The 23,600-nt window shown below is 47.6% G+C and overlaps 1 protein-coding gene across 6 annotated transcripts in view; it reads right to left on the minus strand.

The window, feature by feature from the left end:
• The window catches only part of Smad1 (SMAD family member 1), a 62,235-nt gene that overhangs the window by 12,426 nt on the left and 26,209 nt on the right, over positions 1 to 23,600 (minus strand). For 5 of the 6 annotated variants that reach the window (XM_041663543.1, XM_041663540.1, XM_041663541.1 and 2 more), the window contains 4 exons: positions 22,391 to 22,943; positions 6,797 to 7,054; positions 4,102 to 4,218; positions 511 to 732 (listed from right to left, as the gene is read on the minus strand). In XM_041663543.1, coding sequence (XP_041519477.1) covers positions 511 to 732; positions 4,102 to 4,218; positions 6,797 to 7,054; positions 22,391 to 22,790 — 997 coding nt within the window. In that variant the 5' untranslated portion in view covers positions 22,791 to 22,943. Of the gene's footprint in view, positions 1 to 510; positions 733 to 4,101; positions 4,219 to 6,796; positions 7,055 to 22,390; positions 22,944 to 23,069; positions 23,093 to 23,600 lie in introns of those variants that run through there. The other variant, XM_041663545.1, reaches the window with a different exon arrangement.

A 23,600-nucleotide genomic window follows, 5' to 3' on the forward strand; every position in this document is an offset into this window, starting at 1 on the left:
ATAAAAAATACATGTAAACGTTACAGAATTGTTTCAATCTGCCACTGATACATAGTTAAGTCTATCAAAAAAGGTATTTGGGATGGTGAGATGGCAAGATGGATAGAGGTGCTTGCCACCAAGCCTGTTGGCTTGGGTTTGACTCTGAGTATCCACACGGTGGATGGAGAGAACTGATTCCCACAGCTGTCCTCTGATCATGGCACTTACACACAGATGCACACATGCATGTGCATGCAATCAATGTGAAAATTGTCATAAAAGATATTTCACTTATAACAAAATGTAAGATAGCATAGTGCCCCACAATAACAAGTCAGTGTCAGCTGATATGTATCAATATCATGAGAACTGGAAAACCTCCGATGACTGGAACTCCTTTCAGATAATATGAATTTGGAAAATACTTCAAACAGCAGCATCTGGACATTTGGCCTTTGCCACAGGAATGACAGTCGCTTCTAGAGGAAGCAGTGATGGACATGCGCAAGGGGGTAAAGCGAGGCTCACCTTTCCCGATGTGTCGCCTGGTGTTCTCAATGGTGGAGTTCCGGTTAACGTTGGAGAGCAGCCCAAGGCAGAAGCGGTTCTTATTGTTGGAAGGATCGGTGAAACCGTCAACCAGCACACTTGTGGAGGACGCGTGGAACGCTTCGCCCACGCGGTTGTTGAGCTCATAGTACACAATAGAGCACCAGTGTTTTGGTTCTTCATAAGCAACAGCTTGAACGTCTGCGGGAAGGAAAGAAAAGGCTCTGTTGCTCACGGGTCGTGCCTGGAGCACCCCCAACCTGAAACCGCACTGTGGAATGAAGACAGGGAGGGGCAGCGATGATGCTCACAAGGGTCATTTTCTATGAGAGCCGAGGAACTTCTGAGTAAGGGTGGCATTCCCCTTTAATTGGGGAGCAGTCTTCTCCAGTGACTGGCAGAAATCCGAAATACCAGCTAAGCAAGCCCGGTAACAGCATTTGCAGAATACTAACGACCCATTATTTGCTCATTAGCATACAGAAATAATAGAAATTGCCCCTGCTGGCACACTACCTACGAGAATACAAGTGACCAGTGATAAAGCAAGTGGCACCAGAACAGGAGGGGCATGGAGATGTGCCAACGGGGCTGGGGAAGAAAGGAACTGCCTTTCGCAAAGCCTCGGGAGATCTCTGCTTTCCCGAAGCACTGAAAATTAACATCTCCCTATCCCGAAGAAGCTGCCTGGCTTCACATGAGCCAGTGATGGCCGCAGCTCCAGTTTTACTACAGCTCAGGAAGAAACCGTGCCAGCTGGCCATTCCCTCCAAATGAATCATATCTCGCTCATCCAGACTCCATGCTAACTTCCTTCTATTTGCTTCAAGTCATGCCGAGCAGGTGTGTTTGTCTCTCCCTTCCCAGAATGGGCCAACAATGGAAACTACCCAGCTTTACGGACAGGATGCAGCTTGTTAGGCCCAATCTCTTAAGCCTGATGAATCTCCAAACAGAAAACGCTTCTAAACGCTTTCCACCAAAAGGCTCGGAAACGAGGCCTTTCTGCAGCGAGCCTCCTGTGCACGCCTTTGAGAGCCCAGGGACACAGAGCACACCATTGCCAACTTCATTATTACTGAGCTGAGCCTCACGGGGCCTCGGTGTACACATGTAATACATGGAAAGAAAGTCCACCACGCGTGGGAAAAGGAGGGCTCTCACATTCTTAACATAACCGGCTCGTTATTGGCTTTATATACTTAAGTGGGTTAGCTGAAAATATCCTATCCCCTTCTCTTCTACACAGTTCTTCCCTGTCACTCTGTTGTCCTTCAAGGAGCAAAGCTTTAGTGATTCACAAGTGCTGAACCCCAGAAGGTTGTGCCACCGATCACAGAGAAGACCTGTTGTCAGCTATAGGCATTGTCAAAAATGCTACTCACCTAGTGTACATGTGGACACATTATTTTTCCTACAAAAGGTCAGAAGGATTTTGTGGTCTTTATCACAACTATTCCATTCTGCCCTTGTAACAACAACAAGAAAAAAGAAAAGAAAGCCTAGCCATGGATAATATGTAACAAATGGGCACAGCTGTGTTCTAATAAAGCTTTATTTATAAATAAATCAATCAATAAATCAGACAGTGGGCTGATCGGTCTGTCTATGGGCTGTAATTTGCTGACCGGGAAAACCATCACAGGTAACAACAGCAGAAAAGTCAACGTTTTTTCCTTTGAAAATACCAGGTGATTTTTAAATTAGCTTCATTTAACTGGTGATTTAAATGGGGGAACATTTTTAAAGCTTTTCAAAAGGAAAAAGATCTTAAAAGTAAGTCTCTATCTGGGGCCACAGAACTCATCTCATCGGTACCGTTACAGAGTATCTCACTCCTCAAATAAAAGTTCCAAAAGAGGGCCAGAGAGGGGCTCTTCTCAGTCAGATTCCTTTATGTCGACTGCCCACATCTAATGATGAGCAAGACCCATAAAATACAGAGCGCCTGTAAAGAAACTCCAAACAAAATCACAACTAAGTTTCCTTGAGATTACCGTCATTTTTCAAACTTATCTTTGGAGCAGTTGGGGTCACACAGGACTTCCCACAAGATCCGCCATCAGAGTGACGCATTCAGTATCACCCAAGGACCGAGATGACTAACAGAGTCGGCAGCAGGGCTTGCGCTCGGTGCTCCGGACACACATGCGCAGGGCATGCTGCCATCATTACTACACTGGCATGCAGGCAGCATAGTGTTTAAATCCTTAACAAGCATTAGCAGCCTGGTAATGCCTGAGCCACCTCTCATTCACGAGAAATGGGGTTAAGAAAAAAACAGACAAATTCAGCAGGAACACTGCCTTGTAACTTCAATGTGCTCCACACAGTATGTAGAGGACTCCTTCAGAGGTTACTGACTGGGAGCCGACAGGGATTCTAGGATCTCATTCTTTGCTCCCTGAAGCCTACTCAACCAGGGAAGCAGGTTGGGCCGTCCACCATGTCATTCCCGGGCTGAAATGGGCCTGACCGTAAAGATCGGTCCCTCCTCCCAGAGAGGGACCATGAACTTTGGTTCTGCTTGTAAGTGCTTTGAGGGAGAAGGGTAAAATCTTGTCATTCATTCATTCATTCATTTATTCATTCATCTGTTTTTTTATTTTTTGTAATGAAGTTAGGCACAAGTACAGAAAGAAGGAAACAAATGTCATCACTTGTTTCAGTGGCAGTTAAGGGCCATAAAAGAGACGAGGCTACGCGTGTCTATTCGGATGCACAGACAGCTGTATGAATTTCTGCTGTGATCACCCATGGCAGGCTGCTTTGTGCTACTGTGGACGACCTGTTCCTCTTGGCCCATTACAGACACTTCTGGCAGCACGCATCTCCTTATTAACTACCTAAGACCTGAACACATGACTATCTAAATAACAGACATTTGTTATGTAAAACAGGACTCAACCTCTTCCTCCCCACTATCTCTGCATGCCCAAGAGATCTCTAACAACCTCATGTGTATATAGGTATGTGAAACAGCTACACAAAACCATATTTATTGGTAATCATAGATAAATACAGTTTTAAATAGTCATTTGATATATGTATATATATATAAATATATATGATTATATATCACATACATATCTATATATCTCCCTATATCGCTTAACCATTTACTGAAGGTGGGAACAAATTAGCATGCTAAGGACATAGATATGCTTTCTTTCTTTCTTTTTTTTTTTTTTTACATAAACACCGAATCTTGGCTGCATATTCAACATTGGCGGATATACAGATATCTTCAGTTGTCTTCAGAGCTGACTGACCGGGTTTCTGATCACTAATGCTGAAAACTCACTTCACCTAACTGTACAAAATGTACAAAATGGCAGGATACTGCCTGAGGCCATTTCAGAGACCAGTGACATTGGAGACCACCGCATTCAATCCCGAGATCTCCATGGGTTCTAGAGAATTTTTTCCACTGGGCTCCAAACAACAACAGCAAACCTGTTTTCCATGTCTCTCAAATAGCTGCCATTTTCAGGTCTACATGAGTGAAAGTAACATTGAGCCATCCAGACAAGGAACTCTAAAAAGGGAGTAAGCAGCAACTCCTGTTACCTCCTCTGCTGACTTCTGAGGGCAGCGAAGGTGCCATCATATTCGTGTCCATTGGCTGAGAGCCATCCTGGGCCATGGGGTCTTCAGGAGGCAGGTAGGCAGGCGGAGGGGTGTCAGCTACAAAGAGGGAAAGAAAAGTACACGCTTCAGCCATATATTCTCATCTCAGACAGACTGTGTGTGTGTACCCTTTCATGTGTCTGCCTGTTCATGTGTGTGCACATGTAGTAGCGGTCAGAGGATGATAGCTTAGGTAAAAAAAAAAATCTTCTTTTACTTATTGTGAAGAAAGGAACATGTCGGGGGGTCAGAGCATAACTTGGGGAGTCAGGTCTTTCCATCCTGTGGGTTCCAGAGACTGAATTCAGGTTTTCACAATGGCAGCAAGTACCTTTGCCCACTGAGCCATTTGGCCGGCCCTCACTTTTTGGGGCATGTGGTGGGGAAGCAAGGTCTCTCGTGACCTCGAGCTCTTCAGGCTGGCTAGGCTGCTCGGTCAGTGCGGCCCTGGGATCTACTGGTCTCCCTGTGCTGAGATCACTAATCACTCAGACTGAGTCAATCTCCTTACCGAAAGACGGGCCTCCATGGTGGTACATGCCTGGTGTCCTAGTAGTTAGGACATGGAGGAGGAGATGGAGAGGTCAAGGCCGACCTTGGTTATATCAGGCCCTGCCTTATCCTTCTCCCCAACTCCCCAGAAAGCTTAGATGCTAAAGACACTGGACTTAAAGCAGAGTTTCTGAAAACAATCAGACCCCCAAACTTTGTTTACAGTGATATTTCAGTGAGAAGAAAGAAACGAAGTCAGTCCTAGGAGTTCCCTGCCTACCTAGGATCAGTCACTTTAACTCCGCTAAGAAGAGCACTGGCGAAGACAGTCACGCAGCAGACTCTGAGAACCCTCAAGTTTGGGTTCACTGGTGTAAAAATGACGGATAGGGTCTGGTAAGGAGCTCTCCCAGGCCCGACAGTAAACCTACAGGCAGGGAATCTGCTCTCTGGACTTGCTAGAACCCACTAATTGAGATTTGATTATCCATGACTTTAAGCAATCTCCTTGGACTACCTTTGCTCCAATCATTTAAGCAATGACAAGCTTAAAAATCCCCAATAACAGAATATGAGGCAATAAATCAGCTTATCTCAGCTGTCTTCTGTTTCAGAATTTACATTGGACTCTTCTGAAGAATTTCCAGCAAATATGATTACTGAAACCACACGCATGAATGCAAGCCGGGCATTTTCTCACTGTGAAACCCAGGGCATTCATTTTCCTGCACTCGAAAACCAAGTTCCTCATTGGTTTGTAAGTCTACCCAGCATGCACAGCAGAGCCTTGAGAACAAAATTTACTGGAGGGATCCATGAATGCTTGAATAAATTCTTAGGGGCAACTGTAGAACCCAAATAACAAACTCTGCTCCTTCAGGGCTCCCTGGCAACTCCTCCCACATCTGACCCAGGTGCTGAAAAGCGAGCCAGCCAGTCTCCTGGGGCCTTCTCAGATTGTCTCTCCTCTCACTCCAGCCTCTTGCTGCAGCAGTGAGGTTGATTCTGCATCCCTCAAGCCAGGGGCGTAGGCAGAGCCTCTTCTCAGCAGAACCCACTGAATATACACCAACAGGCCTCGTGAAACCTCACTAGCGGTCTTTGGCACCACCAGGGCTGACGGGGCCAGATTACTGCTGAGGTGTTCTACCGTCCCTGCCAGAACACAGCCCCTTCCTCTTCCCTCTCGGTGGCTGTACACTAATCCCTGGCAGTCAAGGACAAAAAGAAATTCTAGTGATGGACTTGGACTCTTTCACTAGAGCTCACTTGGGGTTGCCCCTGCTCCAAAGTCCTCTGAAACGGACCTTTTCACTACTAACTGGTCCACCAGACCCAATGGGCTTGCCAGGGAATGGGTGGATAGGAAGACCGGATGTTAGAAGTTTGGTTATTAAAATAATCTTCCTCCCATCTTCATCCCAAACAGAAAAACATAATAAACAGGCTGAAAAATAACCCTTTCAAAAGAAAAAAAAAGAAGCAATAAAGTATGGGTCACTTGCCAACTTCTGAAGGTTAAACATGGATGTTGAAGTAAAATTTAATCTGGGACTAATATTTGAGATGCTTGTTTACTGACCTGTAATTTGAAAAATACAATCTTCTAATTAATCACTTGTTTTGATAACTATTACACCATCCGTTATGACTAAAACAGGAAAATAACTGGTTTTTGTCTTTGCTAAGTTAAACAAGCAGATGGTCTCTAGCACTTCTGTTGCAATTCCTTGTTGTTAAAAGTACATGTTTCTTGGGATGACATCACCGGCTAAATGAATCTAATTAAATAGGGGGTGTGATCCTTTGGGAAATAGCGCTTCTGCGGCTGCACTGACAGCAAGCGTTCTTCAGCGTCTGAAACGCTCGCTGAAGCCGCTTCCCGGAGCAGCACTGGGCGTAGCACATTTCCCCCTCTCTTTATGGAGAGCAGGGACTGGAACAATCCTGCCACTCACTCAGGAGGATGCAGCTGTCTCGGGAAGGGACAGCAGGACTCAAACAGGCCATCCTCTTCTGCGGCTGTGAGGCTCCTCTTGCTACACGGATATTCTGAAGCACTGGTTCACAGGGTTCCCCGCCACACACCGCAGGCCACGCCCACCATCTCCCCAAGGCAGGGTCCCAGAACACCCCTTCTTACCTGGCATCTGGAAAGGGCTGCCCGGGTCTGAGCTGGTGGGCGAGTGAGGGTAGGTGCTGCTGCTGCTGCCTGGAGAGTTGGGGTAGCTGCTGGTGGGCGAGTGAGGGAACGGGTGACTGCTGGGCTGCTGGAAGGAGTCTGGAAACGTAGCGTTCAGCGGCATGTGCGGCTCGTTTTGTCCCAGGTTGCGGAACTGCGCCAGGAGGCTGTGCTGAGGGTTATACTCACTGTGCCTGGGAACCAGTACGGGAGGCAGGACTGGGAACAGAGAGACAAACGAGAAAGGTGAAAATCGATAATTACTTCACAGTAAGCGAGGTCAGATGACCTGAAGTCCATCCTGCTATCAGAAGGATAGTGACTCTCTGCTCCAGAGTACAGCCTAGATCACAGGACCCCAGCCTCCAGGCAGCCCCGCTGGCCTGCTGGCCTGCTGGCCTGCTGACCCAGGGAAGCCTCAAGACACAGTTTCAGATTAAAGTTAATTGCTTTATTCCATTTTTAATTTTTCTACTCACAAAAACCCTAAAGCATATTTCACACTATACATCACCAGCTAGCCAGATGGCTTCATGGTTAAAAGGGTTTGTCATACAGCTGGAAGACCTGAGTTTGATCCCTGGGATTGAGGTAAAGGTGGAAGGTCAGAGTAGATTCCACAAAGCTGGTCTGACCTCTACATGTGCACCCCTCCAAGCCCCCCCCACACACACACACGGGCACTGTGGCATACACCCACAATTCCAGTATTCAGGAGGGCGGCTAAGGCAAAGGGATCGGAGCTTTGAGTCCAGCCTGGGCCACTCCGTTTACATATGTACATATTGCCACCGATACTCTCGCTTAAAGGTCTGCTAAAATCTGAGTTAATGTGTATTAAATGATATTATTACCATTAAGTGTTTGAATCAACACATTAATTTCTTTAAAATAAAAAGCAGTAAACTGTGATCACGTGACATCCAAAGGCCAGAGAAGGAGGTTAGTGACGTGGCCTCTGATGTTCGGGGATGTCCTGGCAGCCATACTTAGAAGCATCCTTTCTGCAAGGACCTGGATGCATGGACTCACTTCTCCATGGTCCTCGACACCACACAAGAGGGCCAAGGAGGACACAGAAGCTAGTTACATTTGCCAACTAAAAACGCCAAGACGGGGGTCTAAGAGTCGGTACCCAGACAAAAAGAGTTGCCCGCTGAAAGCCAAGAGCCTGAGGTGATGAAAAATCAGCACAGCTAACTCCAGAAAACCCTGGCAGAGCCACCACCATATGGCAACCCAGGAGGAACGGGCTGCCTACTGCTGATTATAGAACCCTACCCAGGAGAGTGCCCTTAGGCCCCAGATCGCCTCCAAGGTCACCAGGTGGCTCCCCTTAGTGGCAAAGACCTTCGAAGCCCTCCTGTCTTTGTGGTCTCGAAATGAGAGAAAAGCGGCATGTATTAAAACTGAGCAAGAGGAGGAAGGTGATTTAAACTGGCTACTGTGAACAGTGACCAGGACCCCGTGCATTTCCCTAAAGAAACGCCCAGTGACATTGGAAATGGAGTTGACTTCGGGCCTTTCCAGGAACCCTCTTCCTGCCTGACGGTGAGTGCTTCTACTGGAAGGCATTCGGAACACATGGATTATCACTGACTTAGCTGCGAACTGTTGGTAAAACAGATTGGGAAGTATTAAAATTCCTCATCCTCTTCCCTTCTCCTGCTCCAAACCCTTCCCACCCCACCCCGGGGTTCTCTGAGAGCAGGTGATGGATGCTGTGTGCCCCTGAACTCCACAGTGGTCAAGAGTAACTGCTACACTGCAGGCCTAACTTCCACACATACATGCGACCATCACTGACACGGTAACCCTTGATGCAATCACATATTGGTGATTTTACAGACTGCCTCTCAACATGGGTTCCCCTGACAGTTCTTTATAATTAAACCCTGCGATTCTTGGCTACCATACTATGCAGCTGACATTATGCCCTTCTCTGGGTACAAACCCAGAGGCCAACGACATATGCCTGCTTCCTTTCGACTGTTTGGTTAGACTATTGCCCAGTTCACCCACCATCCACAGCTAATCCTCCAACTGAGTAAACCTTCCACTTCTCATCAGACTTCACCAACTCTGAATGTAGATTTTGCTTGAATCAGCGTTTGCTCAGATGGGATGGTTCTTTCCTTCTATTGTCCTTACTTTTCCGTCAGAATTCTCCCATGAGGATGGGTTCCCCATCTCCCGCCTCCTGCTCGTCTATGACAGCCACTGACATGGGTCTGTCCTGAGAAATGGGCTGACACATTCCTGCTCTTGTCTATTCTTGTGGTTCACCGTGTCCCACCACGGGCCACTGCTTGCTCTTTACGTCTTTTCAAGCACGCTGCCAACTTGAGGCATTTCTCTCTCCAGCTTTTCAAAGCGTCCTGGCTTCTGCCTCACTTCTCCCTCCTCATCCCCGGGGCCCTGGTTCTAAGTTGTGTGTGTGCACACGGGGACGTGAGCAGAAAGCTTTGCAGTGCTCTCCCTAAGCCCAACCCATGTCCACCAACTTTTTATTTGCCTTCCTATTATATATTTATTATTACAGATTTATCTGTATTAATCTTTTGGAAGTTTTAAAACAGGATCTCATGTAGACAGGTTAAGGTTAGCCTCAAATTTGTAGCTGAAGATGACTCTGAACTCCTGGTTCCCCTGCCTCCACTTCTTATACACAGGGATTATTATAGATATGAGTCAACCTGCCTATCCCAGTCCCCATATATGCATGAATCCCTTAAATTCACTAATTTTTTTCAAAACTACTATAGTCATATCATCTTATGAACTACACCTAGGGATTTATTTTCTTTCTAAATTTATTTTTATGTGTAAAATACTTGGACTCATTTCCATTTGCTCAAAATTTATCTGGGTCAGACTCCCACCTTCAGCGTTGAGCTTATCTGCATAGTCTGTTGGTGGTGCTCACAGACTTCCCCAATTGTTTGTAAATCTAGAAAACACTAAGCGGTTCTGAAGGTCAGAACAATTCCTCTTCCATCCCTTCTGTTCATTTCCCTCATTCTAACCTCCACACAGGACAGCGATGGGGTTCTTGTTTCTTCACTCTTCTCACTGTTATGAATTTGAGGTTAGAAAGTCTTGTATGCCCATGCTGCAGAGTTTCCCAATTTATTTACGTTTCTGAGGCACTAGTTTTATTTGTGGTATGAGGAATGTATCTAACTTCATCTTTTTCTGAATGGTTGGTTAGCAAGCCACCTTAAATGCCACTGATTAAGAGCCCGTCTCTGTCCTGCAGACTGAGCTGCTACCTTTTCTATAGTCTCCTGTCTATGCTGTATGTTCTCAGACAGTTTCTTCTGCTCTAGTCTGTGTCCATGCCACTGTTTTTTGCTGTTGTTACTGTTTTTTAATTACATTTTGGTAACTGTGTGTGTTTATGTTTGGTTTTTCAAGACAGGGTTTCTCTGTGTAACCCTGGCTGTCCTAGAACTCATTCTGTAGACCAGGCTGGCCTTGAACTCAAAGGGGTCGTCTGCCTCTGCCTGCTGAGTGCTGGAATTTAAGGCACGCACCACCACCTCCTGGCCACACCACTGTGTTAATGAAAGGGGTTTCCATGTCTGGCAGGCCCAGCTCCTCAGAGTTCAGCTGCACGTTTCTCTTCCCTAACAGCTTTAGCCACCACCCTGTATGCCTTTGGAAACAACGAAGTTCCTGAGTCCTTACTGAGATGCCACCACACTGACAGGTCAACGTAAAGAGCAGTACCTTGGTGCAGAAATGCCCTCTTTAGAATAAGAAGAGCCGGACAAGAGGTGGAGGCAGGGGGATAGGAATGCAAAGCTAATCCAGACAAGAGGTGGAGGCAGGGGGATGAGGGTGCAAAGCTAGTCCAGACAAGAGGTAGAAGCAGGGGGATGAGGGTGCAAAGTTAGTCCAGACTACAGAATGAGTGCTAGGCCAGTGTGGACAAGTGAGTGAAACTCTGCTCAAACACAAACAAACAAACAAACCGGCCCAGTGGTTAAGAGTGTACACTGCTGCTCTTCCAGTTCTTAGCATGGACATTGGACATGGATAACTCCATCTCCAAGGGCTCCTCTCCTGGACTCAGTGGTCTCCTGCACACATGTGCACAGTTAGAGAAAGCCAAGGGTATATAGCTTAGCATACATGAGGGCCCAGCTTCATCCCCAGGACTGGGGAAACAAAAGCACTACGAAGGTCTGTTGACGTCTACTGTGGCTCTGTGATTTGTAGACACTGTCTGCATTAGTTTCCTAGAGCAGCGGGAATAAACACCAGAGAGTAGTGACTAGAATAACAGAATGTACTGTGGCCCTGGAGGGCAAACGCCTGAGATGAAGATACCGGTGGCTGGCTTCAGCTGAGACCTCTGTCCTCGGCTCCCAATGGCATTCCAGCCCAGTGTTTCTCTGCACAGCCTAACACTGTCTTGTAAGGATGTTAGCTCCTCACAATGCCTTTATCTCCATTTATCTTTTCCTTAAAGGCCCTGTCTCTAAAACCCACATTCCGTGGTCCTTGGGGTTAGAGCTTCAACATGAATTTAGGGACACACGCAACCCAGTCCGTACAGGTGCACACGGCATCTTCCAACTTCTCATACCTCAAACTCCACTGAAGGGCAGCATGCGTGGTTTGGAACTGCAACCCTTGCATTTCTGGAAACGCTTCTTGATGTAAGACACCTTTGAGAAGCCAGATCCCAAACCTGCTTCCTAAACATTGTCAGCAACCTGTGCTTTCTGCCTCAGCCCTGAGGCTTATCCTTGGATGTGGAGCCTAATGGTTTTACTAAGCTTCATCTCTGAGCTGATCGGGTCATATGTTCAGAGAACCCTGCCTGCTTGGATGAGTGGGGCCTTTCTCCCCACCTTCCCACCTAGCTAACAACTGCCTGGAGTCTGTCTGTCTCTGTCTCGTGTGTGTGTGTGTGTGTGTGTGTGTGTGTAGGTTCAGGGACACATGCATGTGGAGGCCAGAAGTTGATATCCACTGTCTTCCTGAATTGCTTTTCCGTTTTGCCTTTTGAGACAAGATCTCTTGCTCAACATGGACTCACCCATCTGGCTGGACTGGCTGGACCTCAAGCTATAGGGTCCTCCTCCCTCGAGCTCCCTGGCGCTGGGATTCCAGGTATGCTGCCTGGGAAGTCTGCTTTGTGTGGGGTGCTGGAGATCTAAACACAGGTCTGCAGGCTGGTGCAGGGAGCACTTTGCCAACTAAGGAAGGGGAGACACCATCTCTCTGCCAAGTCTATTTTAAAAACAAACTTTAATGATTTAATTATGTATATGTCTATGTGTGTATCTGTGAACATCTGTACATGTATGTTAGTGCCAATGCCCTCTAAGGCCAGAGGCATCAGATCCCCTGAAGCTGGAGTTACAAGCAGTTGTAAGCTGCCCAGTGTGGGTGGATTCTCTGTAAGAACAGTGTGTGCTCTTAGCCCCTGAGCCATCTCTTTAGCCCTCTGGCTCAAGTCTGAGGATGTGCTCTCCTCTGGACCTCTGGAAAGACGAAGTCAGAGTCTTCCCTTCCTCGCTGCTGCTCAAACTCTGTATCTCATCCCATGAAAAATGAAAATCAAAATCCCTTTTCCCGCCAACAGAAAATCAAACGGAGAATAAAACTGCAGGATGCCCAAGTCTGGGGAGGCATTTGTGATTCTGCTGTTGGCTTCTGCTTTTCTGTGTTGCCAAGACACACGGGAAAGGAACGACCAAGAACAGCTAAAATTATACAGCCGAGCTCAACAGCATTCCTGTACACCCCAGATTGGAGCTTTGTCCAGGGATTCAAGCATGGCTTGAAACTCTACACCGAATGGTCACTGGCAACATGTGCTAGTCCAACCTGACTGGTCTTCAGCTGTGCCGGGACCCTCCAAATGTTCTCCAAAAGGCAGCTGGCTTCCGCTTTAACACAAGAGAGTTCTGATGAGATTGCCAGCCTGTTCCCTATGCTTGTCCACGGAGACAGAATGGCAATCAAGCTACCGAAATGCTTCCCGCCTGGTTCTGCAGGAGTGGAGGAGGTGTTTAGCTAGGTGACCTGAGCAGGGTGACTACCTTCGGGACCGGGAGCAACTCACCTGACTTCTGGGCTTTCACACTCCTTACCTCCCCAAAAAGAACATCGCTTTACTCAGGCACCCCCATTCTAGATTTGTATGTCTTGGCCATGGCTCGTGGACACCTAATTCTATCAGTATGCCACACAAAGCTCCGCACAAGTAACATCTCAGGACATAGCACTGGGGTTGTCTAAGAGCAGAGAGGTGGCCCGTCCCACCCTGCAGCAGTTCTTATCAAAAGGGTGAGTTGCCTGAGTAGCTGCCTATGACAGACATCCCTGATAGAGTATACTGGATGACATTGTGGGCAGAGACCTTCCATGTAAAGAGGTAGGTGTGAAAGATGGTTTTCAAATTAATAGTATGTTTATTTATAAAATAAAATTCCTTACTTCAAGATACATCTTGGGAACTGAAGAAATGGTTCTCTGAATCTTAATCAAGGTTAAATTTTAATAGCAATAAACAACAGCGGAAAAACCCTTTATCTGTCTGTGTGTTCACTGGTGGTGAGCTGAGGGTGGACAGGGTTGAAATATCTGATAAGGTCCCCTGAGCTGTGGCAATAAAAGCCAACAGGAGAATAAGGCTGTATCAGAGTGCTTCACACTGACTTCACAACTGCAGTCTGGGGTGTGCAGGGAAGCAGGCTCAGCCTAGCTAAGGAACTCATTCGGATCTAGGGAAGCAGGCTCAGCCTAGCTAAGGAATTCATTCGGATCTAGGGAAGCAGGCTCAACCTAGCTAAGGAACTCATTCGGATCTAGGGCCTGATCCAAGTCTGTTCACAACCAGGCCTTACTCCTTAGTCCTTCAAAACTGAGAGGGAGTTGAAAAGCTGCTTCAAAAATTCTCTTTCCAGTTTCTGATTAGGGTGTGTGTGTGTGTGTGTGTGTGTGTGTGTGTGTGTATGTGTGTGTGTGTGTGTGTGTGTGTATGTGAAAGGAAGGGAGAAAGAGAGAGACTGGGTTGTTTTCCTCAACGGTTTCTCTACTTTTCGAAGACAGGCTCTTTCACAACCTGGAGTTCACTGTTTTGTCTAGACTGGCTGGGCCAACGAGCCCCCATGACTGCATGTGTCACCCCCCCGCCCCCCCGCCGCCAGCACTGGGATTACAGCTATAGCATAACTGGAACAAGGGCACTTCTTTCCAACACACAGCATTTACATGCTAACTGCTGTATCATGTGTTAACTCACCAAACCCCCAACAACCCTGCTCTCACATATTCCCGTGTTAACCCATGCCGCATAGAAAAGAAAACCCGAGAGTCTGGAGACCTGGCTCTGCAGTTAAGAACATGAACTGTCCTTGCAGAGGACTGTGGAGATTGGCCCCAACACTCTGATCTGGTGGCTCACCTAGCAGGGATCCAATACATTTGGTCTCCATGGGCAACTGCACTCCTATGCACACGTGCACATGCAGACATACATCATACAGGTAATTAAAAAGGATAAAAATAGCTCTTAAATGAAAGTGGAAATGGAGGTATAGGGGGAGTAAGTAACTTACCTAAGAATACAGAACCAACAGCCAATGGGGTTGGGTTACCTATAGTCTTACAGCTAGTATCCAGTGGATCAGGGTTCAAGCCTGGGCAGTCTGGCTCCACAGTGAGGCTCTGGACCACCTTGGTCTTAAGGAAGTTTCTGAACAGTTGGTTCAGCTACCTAACAATCCACTGACAGCTTCACAATGACCCCCAAGCAGCTTTGCTTGATGAACAATCACAGTTCAATTAATTAACTCGCTTATTCTGAGTTCAAATTGGATCCCAGCAAATATGCTCTGTGAAGCCGGGACACTGGTTTTCTAATGATGATTACTGCTGAACAGGAAATAAACGTAAACACAACTTCCTCAGCACCCAAGCCTTAGGCGCCGATGCTCCCTACTGCCTGTGTTCGGCCAGTCTGCAGGCTGGCTACCACAGGCATTTTAGGCACATTCTCCAACACTTATAACTCTGGGTGTCTGGCTCCTTTGCTAAAGAGAAGCCAACCGCTTCCTGGCTCTTGTGAAGCAGTCCCACGCGGGGCTAAATGGCGTGGATTTGAACTTGGGTTCTAGCTCTGCAGCTTCAAGTTGTTCATTACTCCGCCTCTACATCTCAGCAGTCCTTGGCACCTGCTCCCTAGGCCAGAAATACACAAAAATATATGTGTGGTGGTGAACACGGTAGGGCGGGATGTGAGCAACGAGACTCGCTGTCACCATTGTGCCCATTACCGCTAGTCTTCGGAGGACTTCCTCACAGAGACCTGTTCACATCACAAATTTCATTTTACTCTATGCACGGTGTAGAGATTTCTGCACCGTCCTCAAGAATGTCCTATGCAGAGGGGCCTCATCACTCACTGTGATTAAAAGAACTTCACACCAGCCCTGAAGAGATGGTCAGTCTCAACCCTCGCCTTCTCCAACAGGTCAGTAGCCAGAGACCCTCAAGGAAGACACATGAGCAGCCCTCGGAAGAAATGTGAGCAGCCCTCAAAGACACATGAGTGGCCCCCAGAAGACAAGTGAGTGGCCCATGGTCAAACTGCCCAGGCTGAGTGGACGCCTAAGGTCAAACTGCCCAGGCTGAGTGGACACCTAAGCCGGCTCATCCCCTATCGTGTCTTTACATCATTACTACAGGCAATTGGTATCGTCTTTACAGGGCCTTTCTCTGTCCTAACTCCTAAGGGATTCCACGCTATCGGTCTACGTGGGCTGATGTCCTCTCACTGTTGTTACATGTGAGGTTTCGGGATTTCTGAGCCATCACCACCAATGGTTTACAATCTAGTTCTGTTTTAAGGACTTCTTGATCAAGTGGCCGTCTCTCTTGCTACCGTGTACGTAAGCTTCTGACCGACTCTCCTATCTGCCCTCCTATCTGGTCGTAGTACTCCTAGGATTACAGGCGTGGGCTTTTTAGGGGCTTCTTGAAAGAATTTGCCTTTAAAGAAGAAACAAAACAAAACATCCTGTTGGTTCCAGTTGCAGAAACAGTAAGGAAGCCCCTACCTCAGAAGCAAGGTGGAAGGAGAACGGCGACTGGAGAGATGTCATCCTCTGACCTCTGCATAGACGCCGTAACCTGGGCCAACCCTGTGCTCCTCCCACAAAACAGAGGAGATGCCTTGTTCTGACTGAAGCTTTCAGAGGTGGGATGGAGCGGGAGGTCTCTGTGTCATCGAATGGTTTGTTGGGATTCTTTTGCTAACACAAACTTAACCGAAAATCATTCGTTCATTTATTTGACTCATGGGGTTCCAGCAGTTTCTCAGCGGCTGGCTGGGTTCTATGGACCTGTGGTGACACAGCACATTACAGCTGGAGCACCCAGTGGACCAAAGCTGCATCCTCAGTGACCTACCTTCCACGAGGCACCACCAGACTGACCCAGTCCTGCTTCTGTGTGATGGCACTGCCATATTTGCTAGTTTTCCTTGGTCTTAGCCATTCATCTATTTTTCTTGGCTGTTTCATTAACAATATTCATTTACTTTATTCTTTCTCTACCTAAAAACTGGTTCCAGTCCTTTGTACAGGGCTGTGGGATGGTCTGGGAGCCTGAAGACCTGATTCCATCCAGAGAATCCACAGAACACCGGGCACGATGACTCCTAACTCTCTCCCACACGCTGGGGAGGCCAAGACGGGAGGACCCCTGAAGCTCACAGGCCTGAGCTCACAGAGAATCAAGCCTGGTGATTACCAACCGGTATTGAGAATTTTATATTTTTTTTTGGCGAATACTAAATTTTAAGTTATGTTTGTGGTATTGCTAAGGGACTGTTGCAAAGGAAGTAGAATGTGTTCCTGAGAATGACAGTCAAGGTTGTGCTCTGGCCTTCAAATGCGCACACACACACATAAAAAAATCCCTGGGATGACAGACACGTGAACTTGTCTGCATTGTACCATGGGCCAGCGTTAGTTGGAACACGGTGTCCAGTTGTGTCACAACTGAGGAAGTCTTGTCAGTGCTAGTCTGAAGTTTAGCGGTCAAGTTCATCCTCCATCCACACCTGCCATTCAATTCAGCATACGCTACTAAAATTCCGTGCCCGTCCTTTTTGGGGGCACAGTTCCTGTAGAGCCTTGTGTTTATTAAAATGTCAGAAGGAACAGAAATTTGGGTGTACTGGAAGGCAGTGCATGCTGTCTTGTTTTAATTTTTATAGTTAGTATAGTTAATTTACCTCCAATTTTTATAATCTTTGTAATGAACACATCTTGGTATCTGACTTATAACTTAACCTTCAAGCAAGGTCAATACTGCTCCCCACTCCCACTGCAGCAAACGTACCACACAGGCGCTCTGAGTTGTTATTATTTTTTTTTTTCAAGACAGGGCTTCTCTGCGTAGCCCTGACTGTCCTGGAACTAGTTCTGTAGACCAGGCTAGCCTCGAATTCACAGAGATCTGCTTGTTTCTGGTTCCCGAGTGCTAGGATTAAAGTCATGCCCCACTACCACCACCCGGCTCACAGAATACTTTTTGAGACCATTACGAATTCAGCCCTATGCAGCCCCCAGCGTCTGAAGGGATACTGTCAAATTAAAACAGTCTGTGGCATCCTCAGGACCACTTAGTTTGCTTCCTTCCTTGGCGTCGATTTCCTCTGCCCCATTCCTGCTTGGCAATAACGGATCTTTCTCCAGTTCTGTAACATTTAAAACATTCTTCCAGGTAAAATTTACCAAGCCACAAATTACAGGATGAACGGACAGCTGGAGCTGAAGCCCATATTTAGCCGACAGGTGAGGAGGATTTTCAGTGTATTTCCATTTTCAGCAGCCAGCAGCATTCTCCAACAATTAAAACAGAAATCTCAGACTGCATTTATTTAGGGGGATGGTGTCTTATGAGACAGGCTCTTACTTTGGAGTCCCAAACTCACAACTTCTTGCCTCAGCCTCTCGAGGGCTAGGAATATGGGTATGTACTGGCACACCTGACAATAACCTCAGGATTGAAGGCTCAGGTTTGATAAGGACTTTCCCAGTGAAGTTCAAAGTGCAAAAAAAAAAAAAAAATCATAATAATTTTAAAGAACCACATGAGGAAAAAGAAGAGGCCAGCAGCCAGGAAACCCCCATTCAGGCAGCACTTTGAGAGCAGCGGACAGGAGCCGCAGGGTCGTCTCAGTACCACAATTAGGTGACTTACTCAGCCTTGGTCAGCAGATACTTTGGGAAAAGAAAAAGAGAAGCACTATTTAATCCGACCACTAATAAGCAGCCTCCACTCGGAAGGCTAGTAAAAGTCCGGCAGACAGTGGACGGCCACAGCAGCGGCAGGGCCAGTCTCAGAAGTCTGGGGACTCTGTTTCCTGTGAGCGAGAGAACAATCCAAACATGTCCTTGAGAGATGTATCTTTCAATGATGGCCAGAGGACAGCCTCTTCACGGAGGAAGGGTCTCCGCTTTGCGCCTGTGCTGCCCACCCCTCCACCCTACATACACACACACACACACACACACACACACACACACACACCCCGCAGAAGCTAGAGTGAACAGGAGAGGCAGTGTCTCTGAAAGTGCGGCCGTTTCCCAACCATCGTTTTTACACTATTTTATTTGTAACAAAATACAAGCCACGGGTTAAGAAGAAATTGTAGTTACTTAAATTGATGAAATTATTTTGCGGCAAAGAAATAGAAAGCAAGGATACTCAAAGGAACAATGACAAAATCTGCACGAGACAAACGAAAACAGTCGATTGTCTTTCTCTCAGTCTCAACCTTGAGGACTACCTGAAGGAAAAGTCTAGAATGAGCCAGCCAATTTCCTATCTGCATCAGAACAGAAAACTCGCGAATGCTGAACGACTTTAAAGACCAATTCACGGGCACCTTATGAATGGACAAACTCTCCAGGAGAGTGGGGCAGTGAGTGGCTGTCATGTGATCACACACACGGACTCTAAGAGGACACAAAAGACCCAAGCAGCACGAAAGACCCAAGTCAAGAGCCTGGTATATTTACACCAAATACTTCTCAGCCTTGCCCTCAAAGGACCTCTAGGGCTGTCCTGTAGGCGGCTCCTGAGACTCGTGGCTGAAGAGGAGAAAGAATAGGAAGCTCAGAGTCCCACTTACTTGCCCCACCTCAGCAAGTTACTAAGTAACAGAACTGCACCAGGAATGGCTTCCTTTTCATCTTACATCAGCAAGGAAATGACCAAAGAGAGGAAGACGGTTTCCAAAGGCTTCAGACAAGTTGAAAACTCATTCTAGAAAGACAGACGGCTGTATGAATACACTAGTCACGGCATTTTAAGGGATCCACAATCCCTGCTGCTGTGGAAGCTGCTGAGACAGAGAAGTTAGCATGCAGGACCCCACCCTACGCTTTCTTTACTCAGAGAGTAGCTGACCAGCAATGGCTGGGCCGTATGGTATGTTCTGAAGAAGCTGGGGTTGGAATGGGAAGGCACATTCTCTCTGGGGCAGGAAAACGGTGGGACCAAGTCCCAGCTACACAGATCTCTACTCCCTTCAGATCTGAAGGAGGAAGGGAAGTGAGCGGGACCCTGAGAGAGAAGGGAGTTACAGAGGAAAAGGCCTTGAGTGCCCGCAGAGAACTCAAGCTCAGAGCCAGTAGAAAACCGAGAAAGAAGTAGGAAAGGCGGCAGGGCTCGGCTAAAGAGCCCTGGGAAAGAGGACCCTTCTGTCAGGGCCACATCTTCATAGCTCACGAGCTATAGAGGGGACGGAGTTGACCAGGTGGGGCTGCAGCAGGGCAGGGCAAGGACACCCCCCCCCCAGTGTTCTCATCAGTAACTCAGGTGGGAGAGCACTTTCTGTGTTCAGAACCCTCTGCTTTCCAGGGGTCTGGCACCCAAGCCCCTTGACTTGGTGGAGTCGCTTTCATTACTTGAGTTACATTAAAATTTTCCCTGTGGACCCTGTGAACCGAAACCCAGGGACCCAGCTTGCACAGTCCTTCTCGTTCTCTGAGACTCCCACCTCCGTTTCAGTTTCTACCTGAAGAAAACCATGTGTCTTTATATGAGCTGTTCCTAAAAACAAGTAACAACAAAACCTACATCCTATCTGGTTTGACAAACAGTAAAGAGTATTAATACTAAAGCAATGAGAACCAGTAAGGTTGCTAGGGAAAGGGGACACAGAGTCTTAGCCCGGAGCAACTTGTAACAGTGTCGTTTTCAAAGGGCCCTATAAAAAGTCACCCTGAAAGGAAGCTAGAAGCTGTGTAAGAAGAGTAGAGTGAAAACTTATGAATACTAAATAATATTATGTGTGACGGCCTAATTCTAGCAGTCGTTCCCAAATGAAATTCCAGCAGAAGAGAGGGTCCCTCATAGCACTGGACAAGGTCATCGTAAAAATGTACGTTCTAGAATCACACAGCGTAATATGGGAAGAACACGACAATCAGTTCCAGGAAAACCTAATGTCACTAAAGAATATTTTAAAATATACAAAACAACGTGTTCCTATGGACAAATGTATTAGTATGAAATATACATGGTGACAAATGTCAAATTCAGAATGGTGGTTCCTCACAGAAATATAACGGAAGGAAACACATAATTTTAGTTTATATGCTCTCTTTCCTAAAATAGGCAGTGCACACAAAAGCCTTTGTAAATCTTCCTCTAGTCTTTTTACATGACTTAAATGTTCTGCAAAAAAACTCAGAATGCCTTTGGAGACAAACAGATGATCGCACGACCGAGCTGGAAGTTTGCAGTCACTGAAGCGACACCTCTACCCTGGGGTCTGAAGTTCCTGTGAGAAAGGTCATCTGGCCATCCCAGGAGCAGGGACAGGGAGGGAAGCCGCACAAATCTAACACCACCACCATCCACGTTTACGGATCCTCAGAAAACACCAGCTAAGTGAACCAGTCCATCAACAAAATCACCCACAATGACAATGTGGCGTTTCAATGCTTCCCTACAGAAGCACTGATCCACCTGTCCGGATGGAGAAACAAACACAAGAGCAAAACTACATAAATTCAAAATATAGTGGTCTGTATCTATGGGCCAGCAGCCCAGAGCTCCTCCGGACGCCCTCACCTGCAGCCGCTCAAGCCCTTCTATAACACGGCACCGAATTTGCGAGGAGCGTGCACCTGTCCGCCCTACACGTTAACCCAGCTCTGAGCCACTTAGGATGCCTAACATGATATAAATGCTGTGAAGAGAGTCAGAGGGGCTTCTGTCCTTCCCTAGCTGCTGTCGCTGTGCGTAAGCATCTGCAATGGTCAGTCACGCGGGCTGCCCTGCTCCAGGTTCCTGGTCAAGAGGAATAAGCGGTCATATAGCGCCTAGCCCAGTCACCTCTCAAGGCCGTGGACTCCTTCCAGCACAATGGGCGGATTCACGGAGACTATAGGAGTGGAGCCACTGCCAAGGCAGAGCCGTGCCAGTCCCAAAGCTGAGACTAGGCCAATGGAAGTCAACCTATGAGGACCTCCAGCCCTGGTAACCCAAGCCCCGCCCTGATCTCCACGTGGTGGCTAGTTAGAGGCCTGGGGTGTTGAAGAGGAAGCAGACTCACCCACCAAGAGCTCCCGAACCCTGAGCCCCAGAAAGAATGGAGTCCACTTTTTCAACCACCAAAACCAAAAGAGAAAGTACCTGGAAGGGAGAGTCGGCCTGCTCCACAGAGAAAGAGTTCCTTTTCTAAGTATTTGCATCTGCAGCTGACTACGGATGGATGCAGCATCCAAAGATGTGAGGGGCCAACTGCAGCCTTTCCCACAGCCCAGCACCACACGAGTAGACAGATAGCATAAAGAAACACGTCAGATCCTCACACAGCGGAACACACGACAGCACACCTCAACACAGATGACAAAAAGCGCTGCCGGGAAACATGGAGTGCCCCACACTGCCCTTCCTTCGCAGCACACAGCAAGAGCCTGTGCTTCAGCTGACGGCTGACGTACCGCACAGCCGAACTCGCTAGAAAGACACACAGAACAATGTGAACCATACAAAGCAGATTCAGACACAAACCTCAATTTTCAGAGCCCGATTCCAAGAAATGAAGTCACATAGAGAGAAGGAGGCTGTTAGCATGGATAAAATACTCCAGGGTTGCTGAATTTTGGACCGCAATGCACCCCCATATGTTCAGACACTCAAGGCTTGTCCCCAGAGCCTAGTGGGAAGTCTCCTAGTCACCAAAGGGGACAGTGAGGCTCCAGCTCTTTGCTCTTTCGACATGAGCTCTGCTCCACCACCGTTCCACCCCAGGATGCTACAGTGCAGCAGGACAGAGGCCTGGAGCCAATGGGACCAAACCTGCCTCTTTCTAAAGGGACCGTTACAGTGAGCGAAGGCTGAGTAGCGTGCAAGTGTTCCTGCGCTCTTTCTCTTTTGCACACACATGTACGAGTCCACACAACATCCCCACCCCCAATATTTTGGATTTACACCCCACAACAGAAAGCTGTTGTTGCTCTGCTCTCGGCAGAACTCACGGGACACACGAAGTGCATCCCCACTCACCAGGGCTCTCCACTCGCTTGTAGTGGTAGGGGTTGATGCAGACTTCCTTCTGCTTGGAACCGAAAGGAAACTCACAACACTCCAGAGGCTTCAGTTCATGGTGGCTCTGGAGGTCAGGCCAGCGCCACACGCGGCAATAAATGACGTGAGGCAGTCCCTTGCGGTGGGACACCTGCAGCCTGCCGTCCAGGGAGCGGGGAATGGTGACGCAGCCGCTCGGCTGCCCCGGGCAGCTCAGGGCCTTCTCCAACTCTTCCATGGCCCCTTTCTTTTTCTTCAGTTTTTTCACCAAAGCATCCACGGCTTTCTCTGCCCATTTTTCTTCCTCGTCACCCTGTTTCCACCCTAGAAGTCTCTTCACAGCCGGACTCGTGAAGGAAAACAAGCTGGTCACGTTCATAGCGACTGGTCTAGCTCTTCACGCTCCTCACACCGGGTGAAGTGGGGAGGTCTCCAGAGGGCACAGTCAGAAGAGATTTCAGTCTCTTCACATAGATTCTCTTTAGCTACTCACTCAGTTCCTCTGTTCCAAGAAGGGACCCAAAGTTAGCACCTGCGAAAGACAGGAGAGGAAACTGGCTTTAATCTATTAGCTCGAGACACATCGATTTAACTAATTATTAAATGCCAGGTACTAATTCCTTAAGTCTTTCCCTGTACAGGTGGCCCCGGCTTCTACCGTTCAGCTTCCCCATTTGGTGGCTTTGTCAGAGATGCGACCCCACGCTAAGCTCCTGAGGTTTTGTATTCTATGCTGCCAGGAGCTGAACTGTGTTCTCCTAAAATTCATACATCAAAGCCCAGTGCCCACCGTGACCGACAGTACTTGGGCCTGGAGCTGCTGAGGAACTCACTAGGGTTAAATCAGATTATAAGGGTGGGACCTTAAAGCAATAGGATTGGCGGTCTTACAAGAGGAAGAGAACAGACAGCTCACAGCCACACCAGGCCCAGGACAAAGGTCATGGGAGTGTTTCCGGCACAGCTAGCCACTCAGGAGATTTGCATATCACCACCTCAAATGTACAGGCAAGTGACAAGCCTCAGCAGACACCAAGCAGAAGACTGCAAAGAATCAGAACAGCTATCCCAACCCACAGTCCTGTGGGAGCCCTACATATTAACTGATGAGGAAGAACTGATAGAAGAGTCAAGTGTAAACGTGTGGCCCAATTTATATGAAAACCAACATGCCAAGGAATAAAGCCAC

Source organism: Microtus oregoni, unplaced genomic scaffold (assembly GCF_018167655.1).
Source record: "Microtus oregoni isolate MIOR12 unplaced genomic scaffold, Mior012 000014F_ref0000157, whole genome shotgun sequence".
Lineage (NCBI taxonomy): Eukaryota > Metazoa > Chordata > Mammalia > Rodentia > Cricetidae > Microtus > Microtus oregoni.